The sequence below is a fragment of the Sturnus vulgaris genome, chromosome 25 (assembly GCF_052056855.1).
Source record: "Sturnus vulgaris isolate bStuVul1 chromosome 25, bStuVul1.hap1, whole genome shotgun sequence".
Classification (NCBI taxonomy): Eukaryota; Metazoa; Chordata; class Aves; order Passeriformes; family Sturnidae; genus Sturnus; species Sturnus vulgaris.
The window spans coordinates 1,034,385-1,051,172 of NC_142267.1; the positions used below are offsets into that span (position 1 = coordinate 1,034,385).

General features: G+C 46.6%; 1 protein-coding gene across 4 annotated transcripts in view; it reads left to right on the forward strand.

Moving 5' to 3' along the window:
• Positions 1-16,788, forward strand: part of RERE (arginine-glutamic acid dipeptide repeats) — a 170,120-nt gene that overhangs the window by 99,726 nt on the left and 53,606 nt on the right. For all 4 annotated transcript variants that reach the window (XM_014885765.2, XM_014885768.2, XM_088178925.1 and 1 more), the window contains 4 exons: positions 5,275-5,323; positions 7,658-7,782; positions 8,607-8,706; positions 14,803-14,901. In XM_014885765.2, coding sequence (XP_014741251.1) covers positions 5,275-5,323; positions 7,658-7,782; positions 8,607-8,706; positions 14,803-14,901 — 373 coding nt within the window. The remainder of the gene's footprint in view (positions 1-5,274; positions 5,324-7,657; positions 7,783-8,606; positions 8,707-14,802; positions 14,902-16,788) is intronic.

Genomic DNA, 16,788 nt, shown 5'->3' on the forward strand with positions numbered 1-16,788 from the left:
GGCAGGGGTGGCACTGGATGATTTTTAGGGTCCTTTCCAACACAAGCCAGCCTGTGATTGTTGTCAGAAGCTGAGGAATGAGTGAGGAATAAACGTGCAGGATTCTGCCCATGTCACTGCCACATCCCTGCCTGTATCCTACCCCAAGGGTCATTCCACAACCATTTCCTTTTATACCTGCAGAGTATAAGGAAAGTCAAGAACACAAATTCCTGTGGTCACTCTTGCCATGGGCTGAAGCAAAGCCCTGCTCATGATGGCAGAGCTCAATTCCCCTGAGCCTCAGCCTGGCTGGGTCACCCCACAGCTTAGAGAGGAGCCTCCAGGGGCTGAGCTTTGCACACATTCTTATTCCTAATAAAGGAGCTCCTCGAGTGTGTGCAGGAATCCATCAGTGCTGTTCAGGAGCACGGGGATATGGCAGCTTTTGTCCTGGTTTGAAATGTTCACTGCCAGGCAGGAGAGAAGGCCTTGGGCAGCCAGTTCATAACCAAGCAGCTCCTCAGGTCTGTGTGTGGCTGCTCGAGGCTGTACACTTGGGTTTAAAAATAAAAACAAACACCACAAATAGAAGCCCAACGTCCCTGCTCCCCCAGAGCCCACAGAAGGCAGCCCAAGGCGAGGCTGGGTGGCAGCAGGGCTGGCAGTGCCCCTGCACTGTCCTGCTCCTCAGGGACAGTTCTGTCCTGGCTGGGTGCTCTGGTGAGTGAATGGCACTGCAAACAGCTGGGAGAAATTGCAGATCCAGCGTGGGAAGTGCTTGGATCTTGTCCTTTGGATGAGGAATAGTCCCTTCCCTTTGTTCTGCCTTCATTTCAGCTTTTTTTTTTTTTTTTCCAGGCATAAATCAGTAAGATTACCTCTTTCCCCTTCCTTCCAATTCTTTAGGATGTAATTTGTTTTAATTAGAGCTTGTTTCCAGGTGCATGGTGGAACTGGGGATTCCTTCCAGCTCCTTTCCTGCTTCCCATTCTTCAGGCTTATTCACCTCTGACACGAGCCCTTGCTGCTGCCTGTTCAGGGAACTCAGATTTGTGTTGCCAGGGGAGTTCAGAGCCCCACGGGTTGATCAGTGCCTGGGATCTGCTGCAGCTTTTTGGGAAGGGTCCCTGCAGTGCTGCTGCCCAGGGGCTGGGGCTGTGCTGGAGCTCTCTGTGCAAAGGCACTGCTGGTCCTTTCAGAACTGTGCAGGACAAACATGGAACAGCTTCAGTCCCTGCTGGATTCATCTACACATTCACTCACCATGTCAACAGCATTCTGCTTCTATTACAATCTCATGGAACCAGATAAAAACCTTTGCACTAGGCAATGGTTCCCAGTGGATTTTTTTTTTTTTTTTAACTTATGGTGCTAAACAGGGGTTAGAGAGGTGCTCCATGCACCTGCCAGCAAAATATTCCCCACACAGATAATTGCTGTGTAGAGAGAACATTCCTTCCTTTGCAGTAACTTGGCTGAATTATTGTCACCTCCATCCCACCTTTTGGGGAGGGGACAACACTGAGGACTCTCCATAGGCTTTTTTTTTTTTTAAATAACATGATGAAGAAACAACTTTATCTTGAAAAAAGCTTTTCCTGACTCAAGCTTGTGCAAGAACTTCCTGCTGCAAGCAGCAGCAGGCTGCAGTCGTTCCCTGCAGCCAGGGGCAGGCTGCAGCTTGCTCTGGAGGTGCAGGTGTTGGGACACGTTTATTCATTCCTGCTTTGGGGTGAGCAAGAACTGAGAAAATTCCCTTATAAGCTCATTTGCCTGAAATACAGGTTGGATTTTTTACCCAGAAGACAAAATTGCTTCTTTTTTATTTTTTTAATTGTAAAATTAAAAAAAAAATTATTACAACACACAGTTGCAAGAGGTTTTAAATGAAGCTTAAGCATACAAGGGGCAAGAGTATTTTCTGAGCATTATTTCATTTCTATAAAATGAAATTTAAAATCTGACTTAAAGAATGAAGGTTTAAGGCACAGGTGAATTCAGGGGACTTGTTCCTCTGAGGTATTTTACTCAGGTTTGAGGTAGTTGTAGGATTTTTTTGGTTAAAGGCTGAGTGGCCTGAACGTGTTTGTCCCTTTTGTATTTTGAAGTGTGCAGTGTTTGAGTGTCACATGCAAAAGATAATTTTGGGTTAAAATTAAGGATCCCCTTGGCTCAGTTTCCTGCCTCCCAACAGTGACCATAAACAGATGCTCTTGGCTGCAGTGCCAGTCACTTTCAGGCCCTGATAAACTGGTTTTTAATCTGCTGAAGTTGGAGTGGAGTCATTTTGTTCTCCCCTGTTTTGTCCCTCTGGAGCTGGAACAAAATGATCCTTGCCAGATGTTTTTGGAACTGCCTCTGAAGAGCAGGGGTCTTTCATCTTGGGTATTGAACTATTTGAATTAAAGGGTTTTTTTTTAAAAAGCTTTTCTTGGGAGTTTCTATTAATTTCACAGAAATCACAAATACCTAGGGATTGCTTTGCTGTGCCACACTCTCAGTGGATGTGGGTGATGAATAATGGCTGGTTAATCAGTGCTAAGTGTATGACTGCAGTTTATAATTATCCCATAACACATCTATAGGCTTGGTTTTATTCAGTAAAGCCACTGGTGTTGGTCCCAGGCTTCACACACAACCCCAGCTCTCATCAGTCATTGTTCAGTGCTCCAGCTTGTTGTTGTTTATTGAAAAACAAACATACAGCCCAAACCCTTTGATATCCTGGCTTTAAGTTGTGCCTTTCCTCTTTTAATCTTTATTAAATTTATATCTATTTAATATAGGTTCTATATTATTATATATTTATATTTATATAGAAATAATGACCTTTCCAGCTGTTTTTGGACATTTCCTTAGGCAATGACCTGTCCTCACACGGGGATGGCTGAGAGCACAGGAATCCCTGTCCTGGTGCCACCTGTGGTGCCAATTCCATGCCCTGAGCCTGCTGCAGCCCCAGCATTCCAGGCTGGGGGCACCTCAGTGGGATGGCAGAAACTTCATCTGCACGTGGAGTTTGTGTCCCTGATGTGCCCATGTCACACCAGGCGTGGCTTTTAACAAGTTTGCTTTGAAAAACCTTCTTGGGTTGCCCCAAAGAGAGTCAGAAATGCTGTTTGAGAGGAGGTTTGTGGCCGAGTGGAGTGGTTGGTTTAAAACCCTTCTTGTGCTGAAGCATCCCTGTGATTTAATTGGGGATCCCTCAATGTGCAGAGTCAGGGATGCTGGTGCCCAGGCTGGTTATGTTGGGTAGCACAGAATTGCAGTTCGGGTTCTGGTTTTGTTCTGGGGTTTGTTGTGGGTTGTTGGGTTTTTTTTGGGTTGTTTTTTTTTTTAAACTTAATGGCAGCTCTGAGTTATCTCCATGAGTTTTGAGGTGCTGCTGGGTGGCAGAGAGCCCAGAGGGGAGAGCAGCACTGAGGGCAGGGTGAGCACAGCAGGACACAGCAGCCAGGCATGGCTGGCACACAGGGCTGGGCACAGACCCCCAGGAGCCTTTGGCCATTGCCTCCAAGAGGATTTTGCTGTGAATTCCCATTCCTGGGCATCCTGTAACACAATCCTGAGCCCAGGTTGAACCCAGAGCTGTTCTGCTGTGCTTTGGGGCAGCCCAGGTTGTCCCAGTCCTTTGTGGCACCTTGTCCATGGACAGAGCTGCCAGCTGTGCCAGCCCTGGGACCCTGTGAGTGACAAACAGAAAGTGAAGGTGAAGCTCATTCCTATATTGGAAATTTGTGCAGGAATTTCTGTGCCAGCCCTTCCTCCCTCTCTCCTCCTTCCCTTCCCAACCTGGGGAATGGGAGCTGTGCCCCATCCCTGCCCATCCTCACCTCTGAGCTGTTTTTTCTCAGGGCTGCTGCCTTTGGCCCTGGGCCTGCCCCATCCCCTGTGGTCCAGCAGGAGAGGAGGATGCTGCTGCTGCTGCTGGAGCTCTGAGCTCTGTGGGTCAGGCTCTGCTGTTTGCCCTGCTCTGCCTCTGCCTTTTTGATATTCCAGCGCTGGCTCCCAGCTCCTTTCTGACCAGCCCCTGTTTACTTTGCAGAACACAACGTTGCCATGGCAGCAGGTTACTTTTCAAAGGGAACATCTTGTCATTATATTTAATCCACTGCAGCTGAGGAGGACTGAAATATTAAGTTGTTGTTGCTATGGATACTGCTTTGTTACAGCAGTTTCTTTTGTGTCACATTTCATATACAGTGTTGGCTCCTTTTTTCCCTTTCCCATCGAATAAACACAGGATGCCATTCCATTCTCATTGTAATTGCTCTCACCAATATGATTTAGCTTCAAATCTGCAGTGCATTTTAGTTTCCATAGCAAGAATTTTTCTTTCCATTTGAAACCCATTCCTGGGGATGTGGAAGCAGCAGGAATTGTGTGTCCTTGAGGAGCCAGGGGCTTTTGTGCCCTGTTAAAATCCAGGTGGGATGTGAACAACCTGCACAGCAGCTCAGCCCAGCCCTCACCTTTTGGTGGAGGGGATTGAGGTGTGAAAATTCCCAGGAAATGGTGGCTGGGTGATGGAAAGACACACAGAAATATTCCTGTCCACGTTTCAGGAGGAAGGGTTGGAGAGCCCCACTGAGTTCCTTCCCATAGAACGAGTTGGGAGCTGAGGTCCCATCCCCAAACTTTGCTTTTAACTTTACAATTAATTACAGGATGTTCCAGCCTTGGCTCTTAAATGTCTTGTTGCTCACATTCAGTGTGGTGCAGCTGCAGAAATTGGGAGTTTGGTTCTCCCTGTCTGAGCTGAAAGCAGCCCAGGGTTCAGCCCTGCTCAGGAACCTTGCACTCATGGGTAGGGATGTGCACGGCCTTAAAATCAATTCTGGCAGGGAAAGGAAGAGCATCAGCACCTTCTGTTGTCAGCTTCCCCTTTGCTCCTCACAGGGAAGAATTCTGACACCTGCTATTTAGTGGATAACTTTGTAAATAGGAAATTGATTTCCTAGTTCAGTCATTTCCTTGCATAACCTGAAAACAACAAAACAGCGTCAGGTTGTCTTGCAGAAATGTGCATTGAGGGAAAATATTTTTGACGTGTTCTCATTGTTTTCAGGAGGCTTTTGGCTCAGATTTGTTGTCCCAGCCCCTGCCAAGGGACACCTTCCACAGACCAGGTTACTCATCACACCTGAGCACATCCCCTCTTGTTTTCTGAATAATGTGTAATTTCTGCTTCTGCTCCATTTGCATTGGAAATGCAATGACAAAAGAGAATATGACCCTGCATTTCATTAATTGCAATTCTTTCTCACTGCTGCTTTTTTGTTTGCATCTTAGGAGGCTAAACAGTACCCAGGGTGAAATCAGAGTTGGACCCAGCCACCAGGTAAGGGCTTTTGTTTGTGTTCAGTATCCAGAGATGCTTTTGCCTCTTGCTCTGTGCAGATGACAGTTGTTTAAAATGTGTTCAGATACAGTGAGGGTTTTCAGAATCATCCTTAGATGATTTTAGGGAGTTCTTTAGTATTCCTTAGCTCAGTTACTGAGATTTTTCTGTGTCACATGTTGATATGTTAATGATTTTCGGTGGCAGAAGTGCTGTGGGGTTAATTCTTGAATAAGATTGAGGGGATGTGAGCGACTGCTGGAAGTTAAAGAAGTGCTTTAAGTCATTTGGATTGTTAAAACAGAAATTGAGGAGGCTGCTGAGTATGTTCATGCACTGGGAAGCAGGATAAGGTTAAGACTCTAGATGTTCCTGGTATGTTAATTCTAATTTGAGAGAAATCCTTCATAGGCATTGGAAATAATCTGTTCTTAAAGAGTATTAACATACAGCTTGCTCTGGTTCATAGGGCCAGATCTGTCACTGGGAGCTGAGGCCTCTCCTTTTCCTGAGGAATTGACTTTGTAGTGTCCAAGTGCTGGAGTTTTGCATCCAAGTGATGAATATTCATTCAGACCCTCTTAAAAATCTCGTTTAAGAACCAGTGAAAGTAAATATTTATGGAACCTGATGTCACATTCTTGAGGATGTTTTGCCTTCAGAGGAAAGAAGTCCTTGGCAATTAAACCTGTAGTGTTCTTTTCAGTAGTCATAACAAGAGTACTGTAAATGATACCTTCAAAACAACTTTCATCTCAAATTGTCATCTAATATTTTGGCAGGCATTAGTCACCGTGCTCTAAGGTATAATTACCACGTGCATTTATGGATGGGGAATAAAAAGGAGGAAGAAGGTCCTTTGGTTTAGAATACTGTTAATTCTTGCTTGCTTCACATTTTAGACTTCCATTGTTCCCTCCCTCATCCTCGTTTGTGACAAATGTCATCACTGACACCCCCTGAGCGAGCAGCAGAATCCAGAGGTTCCCCAGGGGTTCCTGATGGCTCAGGTGCTTTGGTTTTCCCTCACCTGTGCACGTCACAGGTGTCAGGGCTGTTGGGTTGGGCTTTCCTCAGTGCACAGATGCCCACAGCAGCAGGGACACCAGAGGAGACAAATATTCTGTGGGATTGCAGAATCCTGAGAATTCTCCTCCCAGGGGAGCACAGTGGGGCTCTGCTCAACGTTCTCCTGGGACAATTTCTGCTACAAACACCAGCCAGGGAGGTTTGGAGACAAGGTGGGGATTGGGTCTGAGCTTGGGCTTGAACACCTTGGAGCTTTTCTCCATCACCTCAGTGATGCTGTGCTGAAGAGGAGGCTGCTCCTGGGGGTACCTGCAGTCATGGGGAACGTTCCAAGGGTGCAGGAGGATGGGCATGGGATTGTGCAGCCCCCCCTGGGTGCTGGAGTGCCTCTCCCTCCCAGAAATCCCAGTGCTGGCTTATCCCTTGCCAGAAGAGAAGTTCAATGACATATCCATTTTCCCAGGCAAGAAGTAAAATAAAGTACAGATTAAAGAGCAGAACATGAAAGACATCTGAACCTGTGACTTGTAATTACTGGTTATGTATAAATGTTGCCTCTCAAATACGTTTAGCGTTGTGAGTATAGGAGGTAATTATAGGGCTTAAAAGCTGTTTCTGAAGAGGCTCTCAGCTATCTCATCTCAGAGCAGGAGATGACTAAAGATGCTAATTGGGTCTCTGGATAGAGTGTAATACTTATTTAGAGGCAGTGTTCATTTCGCTGAGCTATCTCCCTTTCAGGAAATGTCTTTGTTTCTCTTTAGAGTTCTATGATTTACTGAGCATTTAATGTTAAATTTGGTGTCAGATGTGTGGAGTTTCTTGCTGATTTCAGAAGGGACACATCTGCTAAATACCTTGCTGCCTTCCTGCATGTGAGAGTGCTCTGTGAGGGCTCCAGCCTGGCAGCAGAATTTGGATCAGCATCCCTGGCACAAAAGCAGCTGCAGTGTCTGGGGGAATTGTCCCTGAGCTCTGCACTCCCCAGGCTGGGGCTGTGCAGAACCAAATGCTTTTCCTTTCCATCTCTGCTGCTGCTGTGTGCAGAAGGGCTCCCCTGGCTGAGGTGGTGTTAGCCCTGAAAAATCATCAGGAAAATCCCTGCCCTGCTGGGGGAGGAATGCTGGATGGAGGGGATGGGTTGGGGCTGGATGCCTCAGCATCCTCAGAGCTCTGAAACGTGGAACAAATCCCTCCACCACTGCTGTCTGAGCATCTTCCACCTACCAGAGAATTCCACCGTTCTGCAGAGCTGTCGTGCTGCCCTCAGAACTTGTGCCATGTGTGTGTGACCTCGTTTTCCAGGCCAAGCTGCCCGAGCTGCAGCCGTTCCCTTCCCCGGACGGGGACACGGTGACACAGCACGAGGAGCTCGTGTGGATGCCAGGAGTCAACGACTGCGACCTGCTCATGTACCTCAGGGCAGCCAGGTGAGCTCAGCCAGCGTCCTGCACTGCCTGGGGGCTGCAGGGGAGGGGAGGGGATGGGATGGGATGGGATGGGATGGGATGGGATCAGTGGGATGGGATGGGATGGGATGGGATCAGTGGGATGGGATGGGCAGGGTGGTGTTGGCTCCAGCCCCTCCTTCCCTCCGGGATGCTGTGGGTGCCCCTGGCAGCAGCTGAGCTGTTCAGTTTGAGAGCACAAGGCTCAGATTTGGGCCAGCACAGCCCCCCTGCCATCAGGTGTGGCTCTGGAGGTGAAGTGCAGAGGCAGCAGTGTGCTGTGGCATGGGTGGGGAGCGAGGAGCTGCTCTGGGTGCAGGGCTGGGACAGCCCAGGATCCCTGCAGGGAATCCCCTTGGGAGCTCCAGTTTGCATTTCAGTTCTTCCCTGGTGGGTTCCTCTGGTGGGCTTCACAGTAATTCAGAGTCTCAGTAAATTACTTGTAGCTTGCAGGAGTTCAGAGCCTGGGGAATCTGCAGTTTCAGTCAGTTTTCTGACATAACAAAACCAAGGTGACAGCACGAAGTTTGCTGTCTCTGCTGTGTGCAGGTTTCAGCTTCTGTAATCCTGATCGTGCTCTGCTCCTTTGGCAGTGCAGACTTTCAGCTGATGAAAGCAAATTAGATTGGATTTTAATGCTGGATTTATTCTGTGTGCTGGGGTGACTCAGCTTTGCAGTTTGGTGCTGCCTTATTTGATCCACAGTGCCTCACAGCCCTGAAATTCCTGATGTAAGGTGTAAATACGGTATTTGTGTGGTGCACTGTGAGAGCTGAGGAATTGACCCCTTTCCCCTGGCTCTGCAGGAGCATGGCAGCCTTTGCAGGGATGTGTGATGGGGGATCCACGGAGGATGGATGTGTGGCTGCCTCCCGGGACGACACCACCCTCAACGCCCTCAACACAGTAAGTGACTCCTTGGGGAGGAGCCTTCCTGCCCTTCCTGCCCCTCCTGGAGCCTTCCTGGAGCCTTCCTGGAGCCTTCCTGCCCCTCCTGGGGTTCCTGGAGCCTTCCTGCCCCTCCTGGGGCTCCTGGAGCCTTCCTGGAGCCTTCCTGTTCCTCCTGGAGCTCCTGGAGCCTTCCTGCCCCTCCTGCCCTTCCTGGAGCCTTCCTGCCCCTCCTGGGGCTCCTGGAGCTCCTGGATCCTTCCTGGATCCTTCCTGGAGCCTTCCTGCCTATCCTGGAGCTCCTGGATCCTTCCTGGGGCTCCTGGAGCCTTCCTGCCCCTCCTGGGGCTCCTGGAGCATCAGAGGCTCAGTGTGTAAAGCAGATTTTGGGGGTTACCTTTCTTGGCCCATGTTTTCCTCTCAAATACCAAGCGATTCCCAAAGCTCTGAGCTGCAGAGGTTGAGTGGGGAGCTCGTGGCTGGTGCCTCAAAGGTGAGCCCAGTGAGGATTTTTGGGGAGCTGCTCAGGTCAGCTGGAACTGGGATTTGCCCCTGAGCTGGCTCGTGGGGTTTCCACTGAGCCCAGCTAGTCTGGGGTTGTAGCTGGAATTCAAATTGTGCTCCTTTCCCTGGGCATGGAGCCCCCCTGGCTCTGGGGCCTCCCCACCCTGCACTTGGCTCAGTTGTTCCCTGATTTCCTTCTCAGAGACTCAAATTTCTGTTAAGGTCAGGAATCATTAAAGAGGTTTTGGAACTGGAATTTCTTTCCCCTTATCTATAATAATAGCTTAATGCAGAAAATTCATTTAACTTCACTGCTTCTCTATCTACTTTAATTACTCCCTTTAATCGCTTGGCAGCCTGAGGAATCTGCAGTTGCACTTGTAGAGTTCTTGCTTCTGAAATTAGATTAATCCCAAAATATTTTGGTTTTGTTCTCTGTTTTTTTTTTTTTTTTTCTCTTTGTGTTTCTAGTGCATGTCTGTTTTAGAAAATGCTTTCCTTGTCCACTTTGACTTTTTCTAGAAAAGAGTCTCCTTATAAATAATAATTCTGTCAGGGATATTTTAAGAAACTTTGACTCATTTCTTGAGACCCTGCTTTTTTTGACTTTAAACAGTTCAGATAGGTCACCTGTTGTCCTGACAAAATGGCACCTTTTTTATCTTTCATTTCACCACCTATTTAAAAGAGATCAGATTTATCTGATAAATGATTTGTGAGCCTCTTAACCTGCACTAAGTTGTGTCTTTGTTTAGAAATTATCATATGCAACCCAGAAGATGAATGTAAAAGAAAATGGTGTGGTATGATTTCTTATTATGGAAATCCAATAAACTTCAGGGTAGCACTTCACATAAATCAGTCTTGACAAGCTGCTTTGCTGCTGTTTTATTTATGTAATAACAGGTGCTGTAAGCCCCCAGAATGATTTATTGTTAATTATGCCAGATAGAAATGAAGATCATGGAAGGCACAATGCAACACACAGACATCACATACATGTATTTATATCTGAGCTCACTGAAATGATTCACTCAGCATTCCAGGTGAATTCCAGCTCCTCTTCTTTTGTTTGGCTCTTGGGGCTTGCTGCCACATTTGTAACCTTTAGGAAAGAAAAAAAAAAAAAAAGTTTCCATTTGGAGTTTGCTGCCCTCCTGATGGGTGGAGGAGGACACAGAACCCCTTCAAGTGTTTCACCATAATAATGGTGAAAAAATGATCCCAGAAAGTTCATCCTGCTCTGTGATAATCCAGGGAAGGATGGAACCAGGTGAATATTGAGTACAAACCTTGCTGCTGCTGGCAGTGCTGAGGAGGAAGAGCTGGGGGGGATTTTGGAGTAGTTCCTTCCCTCCTCTTTGCCCTCCAAACTCTGATTTAGCATCAGATGTGGTTTGAGATCCTTTCTGTGTCCATACCAGTGCAAAGCCACAAAGTCATGACCTGTTTTATCCCTCTGGTTTATCCCTGTGCCTGCTGGTCAGAGGTTCTGCAGGGCTGTTCCCAGAGATGCCAGGACTTCATTCCCTGCTTTGTGCTCAGCTTTGGCAGGGCTGCAGAGGAGGAATTCGTTCCCAGAGGTCAGCCTTGCCTGGAGTTGTGTGCAGCAGCAAAGCCTGGAACAGCCCCTGGGGCGGGCAGGGTGCAAAGTCCGTGTGGAAAATGGAATTTCTGAGCTTGGCTTCGTGGTTTTGCTGGGGAAATCAGAGCCAGCCACTCCTGGTTTACCCTCACGAGGTGAAAAATCAGCTCCATGGAGGAGAGCCCCAACAATGATATGCTAATATTGTGTAAATCTCTCTTTACTAATAGTGTTGTTGTGCCTTCTCATGGCTCTGCTGCATGGGAACGTGTCATTATGAGTGACAAACATGACAGGCTAATCTCAGTGCAAGGAAATTCACTTCTAACTAAGATGTCACCCAGACAAATTACTCCCTGTTTTAACTTGCCCCTTAGACCAGATTTTCTTGTTCATTAACTACAGACAAGGTTGAAAGCATAAAAAAAAATTATTTAAATACATGTTAGCATTTCTCCTTACGACTGGTTGTGCTTGTGGATGATGTTAATGAGCAGCTCTGTCCTGGTTCACACGAGGCAGGGCCAGGTCCCTGCCCAGGCCTGGAGCCACCTCAGTGCAGGAGACAAATCTGCCACCTGCAACTTCATCCATCCTCATCCTCCTCCTCATCCTCATCCTCGCTCCTACAGGCAGGGAGAAAAGGGCCAAACCCAAGTGCTGGGATTGAGGGGCTGTGCAGAATCCTCCTGGTTTTTGAAAGGTGTTTTTAAAGTGCTGTCCTAAGTTTAGAAGTTTAGCAGGTCGTTGGCTCTGTGTGGAGCACTGGCCATGCCTGTATGGCCCCACAGCTGTTTTGGTTTTTGTTTTGGGCTGTTTTGGCAGCTCCCTGGCAATGCCAGTGCAAAGTGGCTGCATCACAAATATCAGGCTTTGGAATCTTCATAACCAGCTCTTCAGATGCTTAAAATAGATTAGAACTGGGGAAAGGAGATGGAAGTTGTGGGGTTTTTTTGGTTTGATTTTGCTGATACCCAAATTGTACCCTAAAGGGCACTTGGGGCTCTTGTCTTGCTGGGTTTTAGAAATGGTTGATGAAAATGAAAAGGAAATATTCTGATTTCACAGTAGGGCAAGATGTCCATAGCTATACAGAATATCCACAGCCCCTGGAATGTGTCAGCTCTGCTGCTGAAGGAAGTGACCTGAATTGCATTTTGTGCTCAGTGAGGTGTTGGGTTGGAGTTATCACACCCAAGGATGGAGCTGCTCATAATCCCCATCCTGCTCCTCCTTTGCTGTTTCTTTTTTCCTTTTCCCTCATTTTGGGATGTGATTTGTCCAGGACAAATGGAAGCCTGGGGAGCTCTGGAATTCCAGTGCTGTCCCATCAGTGCTGGACATGCTGCAGCCCCAGGAAAGTGGCTTTGGCTGAGCAATCCCTTCTGCTTTAACATCCAACCCCAGCCAGGCTGGGACTCAGTGGTTTTGAAGCAATCCAGTAAAACTCCCATGAGATAGCAGCAATTTTTCCTTGGAGAAAAAGGCTCTGGGATCTCAGTGTTCTTAATGGAGTGCAATTATTTAATGCTGAGCCCTGGCTGCAGCCTCACTGAGCTGGGCTTTTCAAGGCACAGCATAATGGCTGTAATTGCCCAAGGAAGCCTTGCTGGAGCAGGAGCTGCCAGATGTAATGGCACTCTGCTCTAAAAAGGTCACAGGAAAGGGACATTTAAATTAAGTTATAAATTACAATTGAAGAACAATATTTTGATGAGCAAGCCCAGAGATGTCAGAGCTGCAAGATGTAATTCATGGGTTCATTACAGACTGGAGGTGCCTGACAGCTGAGCCATGCCAAAGGAGAATTTATTTGCAGCATCACCCAGACACAAATGGCAGCTCTGCTCAGGGGCTGCACCAGGAGCTGGAACCTTGTGGGATTGTGCAGATTGGTGGTGAAATCCCTTCCCTGGCACCTGGCTTTTTTAAATAGCAAAGTAAAGGAGGTTTTTGGGCCTGTGCACATCCAGAATTCTCCTTTAGTCCTGCCCAGTGATGCAGAAGTTGCTGGATTTTCTGGTTTATGGTCCATTTGTGGTGGTTGCCTTTGTTGCAGTTGTTGACAGATCAAATCTCACAGTGGTGCCAAATCTGGATGCAGAGTTAATGCTAAAAATGGAGATTCTCTGGCTGCCTGGACAATGATGCAGTGTTGATAGAAATACCTGGAGAAGTTCAAGCAGAAGTTAATGAAACCAGAGGCAGTCATCATTAGCTGTTATTTATACATTTGAATCTTGCCAATAAAGTGCTCAGGAATACTAAATGGCTGCAAGTAAAAAGCAGAGAATGAACCAGACTGCAACACAAAAATTTAACTCCAGCACTTAGAGAAAATATTTTTCCTTTCTGCTGCATTATTCTACTCCTGGCATTTATAAAACATTTTTTTTCCACTGCCACCTGCTAAAATTAACATTTTTCAGGAGACTCTAAGCCTGTATCATATTTTCACAGGGGTCTTCTGTGTTCTGTGGCTCTTCTGTGCCATCTGTGCTGATGGGGTTGGGATTGTTATTAATGTAATTCCTTGCTCAGAAGTTAATGCCCATATTATTATTGTTGCTGATCTGGGGCAGCCTTGCTGACCTGTAAACTTTTCCTTTTCCTGGTTGCCTGTCAGCCCAGGCTGTTCTTTCTGGGCTTGTCTGGTTTATTTTTCTTGCAGATTGAGCTGCTTGGGCAATGGGGCTGCCAGGGAAAAACACGAGTTGTCCTTGAGGCAAAATAAAGATGCCCTCCAAGTTACAAAGAGAATTTTGGCATCCCCCGTGTTGTGGGAGGGAGCAGGGAGGGGAGGGGAGCAGCAGAACCATTCTCCTCAGCACTGTCACATCTCCTGAGTGAAAAATCTTCTAGGTAGTGGCATGCACAGAAAAGAGGCATTTGCAAGGTGAGCTGGCAAAACAAACAGTGCTTTTTTTTTTCCTTTGAGATGGATTTGTTCCCAGTGCTGGAGTGCAAACAGGGAGGAAAATTAATGTGTACCCAGCAGAAAAGGCAACATCTTATTTTCATGCCTGTAAGTGGGCATTGCATACCAGGGGAGCCTTAGAACTATTTTTTGAGTGGTTTTTTATTTTTTTTATTTTTTTCAGGCAGTTTTGGTGCAGGCTGAGCTCAGGGGGCTGAGGTTTCTGTGTATCCCCAGGACCCTGGGGCAGTGCAGGAGCTGTGCCCACCCTGGCAGTGACAGCCAGAGTTGGAGCATTGATGTCTTTGCTTCCCCTGCTAATTAATTAATTAATTAATTAATTACTGCAGCCAATACCTGTGGCCTCCCTCAAGGTGCCAAATAAAAGCTCCAGTTTCACAGCAAACCACTGTGGCTTGGTTTTCTTCCTCGTCCACCTGTTGTTGGAGCACTCATTTCACTGCACAAACCCTCTTTGTGTTGTTGTTTTAGTTGTTGGTGAGGGGAAAAAAAAAAAGTTCTGGCTGCCAGTTAAGAACCATTTCTGTTTGTTCCAAAAACACACTGCAGGTAACAGCAGAGGTCTGGGCCCAGGAGTGACCTTTTATTTTTAGAAGTACATTTTTTTTTTTTTTCTTTCTCCTTTAAAATTCCCCTAAGTATTCCAACCTAATGAATGCCCCAGTAAGCTGGTGGAGGGGAAGAGCACCTTCAGCAGTTCAGATCTGTTCCTGCTGACTACAGGAGATTGGAGCCAATTTGTGTGAAGTCTGACCCATCATGTATTAATTTCTATTTTATCATGGCTGACATCACATTGAGCTCTGTGAGTAGAAGGGAGCAGCATGACTTTGGTTTAAACATTTCCTGGGACAGGTTTAGGAAGGAAAGGGGATCCTGCTTGGTTCAGTGCTGCTTCTACTGATTGATAAAACCTCAGTTACCCTTCAGGTTGTTTAAATTTCACTTCATACATCAACAGTAAAAATAATTAGGCAGAGAACATCTCCTGTGGTTCCCTGTAGTGTTGTTTTTTTTTATTTTCCCCTCCAATATCAGATCACTGCTAATTCCTTTGAATGATCTGTTTGTCTTCTTTATTTTTCAGCTACATGAAAGTAACTACGATGCTGGAAAAGCCCTGCAGCGTTTGGTGAAGAAACCTGTGCCAAAGCTGATTGAGAAGTGTTGGACTGAAGATGAAGTGGTAGGAAATGATTTATCTCCTCCAGCCTTTATGGTTCATGTTGCTGCTCTTGCTTTTTTATGTTGTTGTCTTTTTTTCCTGAAGAGGTTATCTTTATGAGGGCAGGTGTGTAAATGAAAATACACATGCATGGGTATAGAAATGAAAAAAACCCAATCCAGTGCATGACAGAATCACTCATGGAAAAGTGGCAGGAGAAAAGTTTGGTGATTTTTGTCCTCTTGCCTTGAATGGGTCAATTTTTAAGCTGGTTAATTGGTGAAGTATTTAAAGAAGTAAACAAATAAAAATGTGATCTTGTTAAGCTGCTAATAAATCTGGCATTGGTGTTAGAACTGATGAATGGGGGAAACTTCCATGATCTCTTAATGGTTTTAATTATTCAGGCAATGGCTGGGGAGGTTTTTTTTAAGCTGTAGGTTCTCTGCAAGGCTTTCAGGGAGTTCTTGCAGTGTGCTCTGCTCTCTCCTCATTTAAAGTTTCCTGCAGGAGGGCTGGGGCTGGTTCCAGCCCAACAAAGAACTTTTGTGGCTGCCTGGGGCAGGGATGGAGGGAGGGAGGATCCAGGGCACGGGCAGAGCTGGGACTGGCTCTCCTCGATCACTTCTGCACTTCCCTTGTCCCAAAAAGGGAGATTTGTGCAGGGACTGAGTGCTGCAGCAAATCCTGAGTGCTCTGCCCTGTGTTTGCTGAGTTTGGGTTGAGATTGTTCCAGGCTGTGCTCTCTGCACTCATCCAGGGCTGAATTGTTCCAGCCCCTCTCTTTTTCTCCCTCTGTAGCTTTTTTTTTCTCCCCCTCTCCTCATTTTTTTTTCCATCAGCTGCCCTGAGCTGGAGCTGCTGCACTCAGGGGTTTTGATGATGCACCCGTGGTAAACGAGAGAGGATTGAGCCTTACCAATGGAAAAAACAAAGTTTATTGAAAAGTGAAGCATTACTGCAGAAGTGCAGCCTGTGAGCACAGAGTAATGATCACTGGCTCTATAAATCATTGTCAGCCCCAGCTCATTTTATCATATTTGTTCTTGTTCTGCTCCATCCAAGTTTCCAGAAACATTTGGCAGCCCTCCAGCCTGGGCAGAGCCAAAGATCAAACTGTGCTCTTATTTATAGCCAGCAAAGCTCCACCTGCACAGCCTCAGAGCCTCTTGGTCCCTGAGCTCAGACACAGCTCCAGCCTGAAGCAGCTGTGCTGCATTTTGGGGCATTTTGGGGAACTGAGGAGAACTCTGATTCTGCTAAAGCTGCATGGGGATTCTGCAGTGAAGTGCTGGTCAGAAAACACTCAGGTGTCAAACCCTAAGTGTGGCCAAAACAATGAAATTGTGGTGGCAGCATTCCCTGTGTGTGTCCCCTCCATCTCAGGTGGCAAAGGATGGAGCCCCCAGTGATGTGGTGGGTGATGATCCCAGAGAGTTCTGAGGGAAATGGAGACCCAGGTCCAATCCCTGGCTTTATTTGGGCTGGGCTTGTCATTAATCTTCTCTTGCAGCCCAACAAATGTGGTTTATTTCAATTTAAATAGTTCAATTTAAGTTTTGCAATTGGATAAATGAGCAGATCCCACACCTGATACAGAGCTTTGGTTAGTTAACCTGAAAAATAATAATAATAATAATAGCACCATGTTTAAATCTTTTTTTTGGTGAACTCTCAGCTGCCCAAAGACAAAGCCTTTGTTTCCCATTAGAACAGCTCTGCCTGTGTCCAAACTGTGGGGTAGGAGCTGCTTGGCAGTGTCAGACCTGATTAAAACAAAGCATGGGAGCTGTGTTATTTTTCCTGCTGCTGATGTGGTTGCAGATGTTTAGATGGAATTAAACAGAGGATAAAATTGGCCACTGATTGAGTTACACGGGGGCTGTGTAAATATGAAGACTGAGTTTC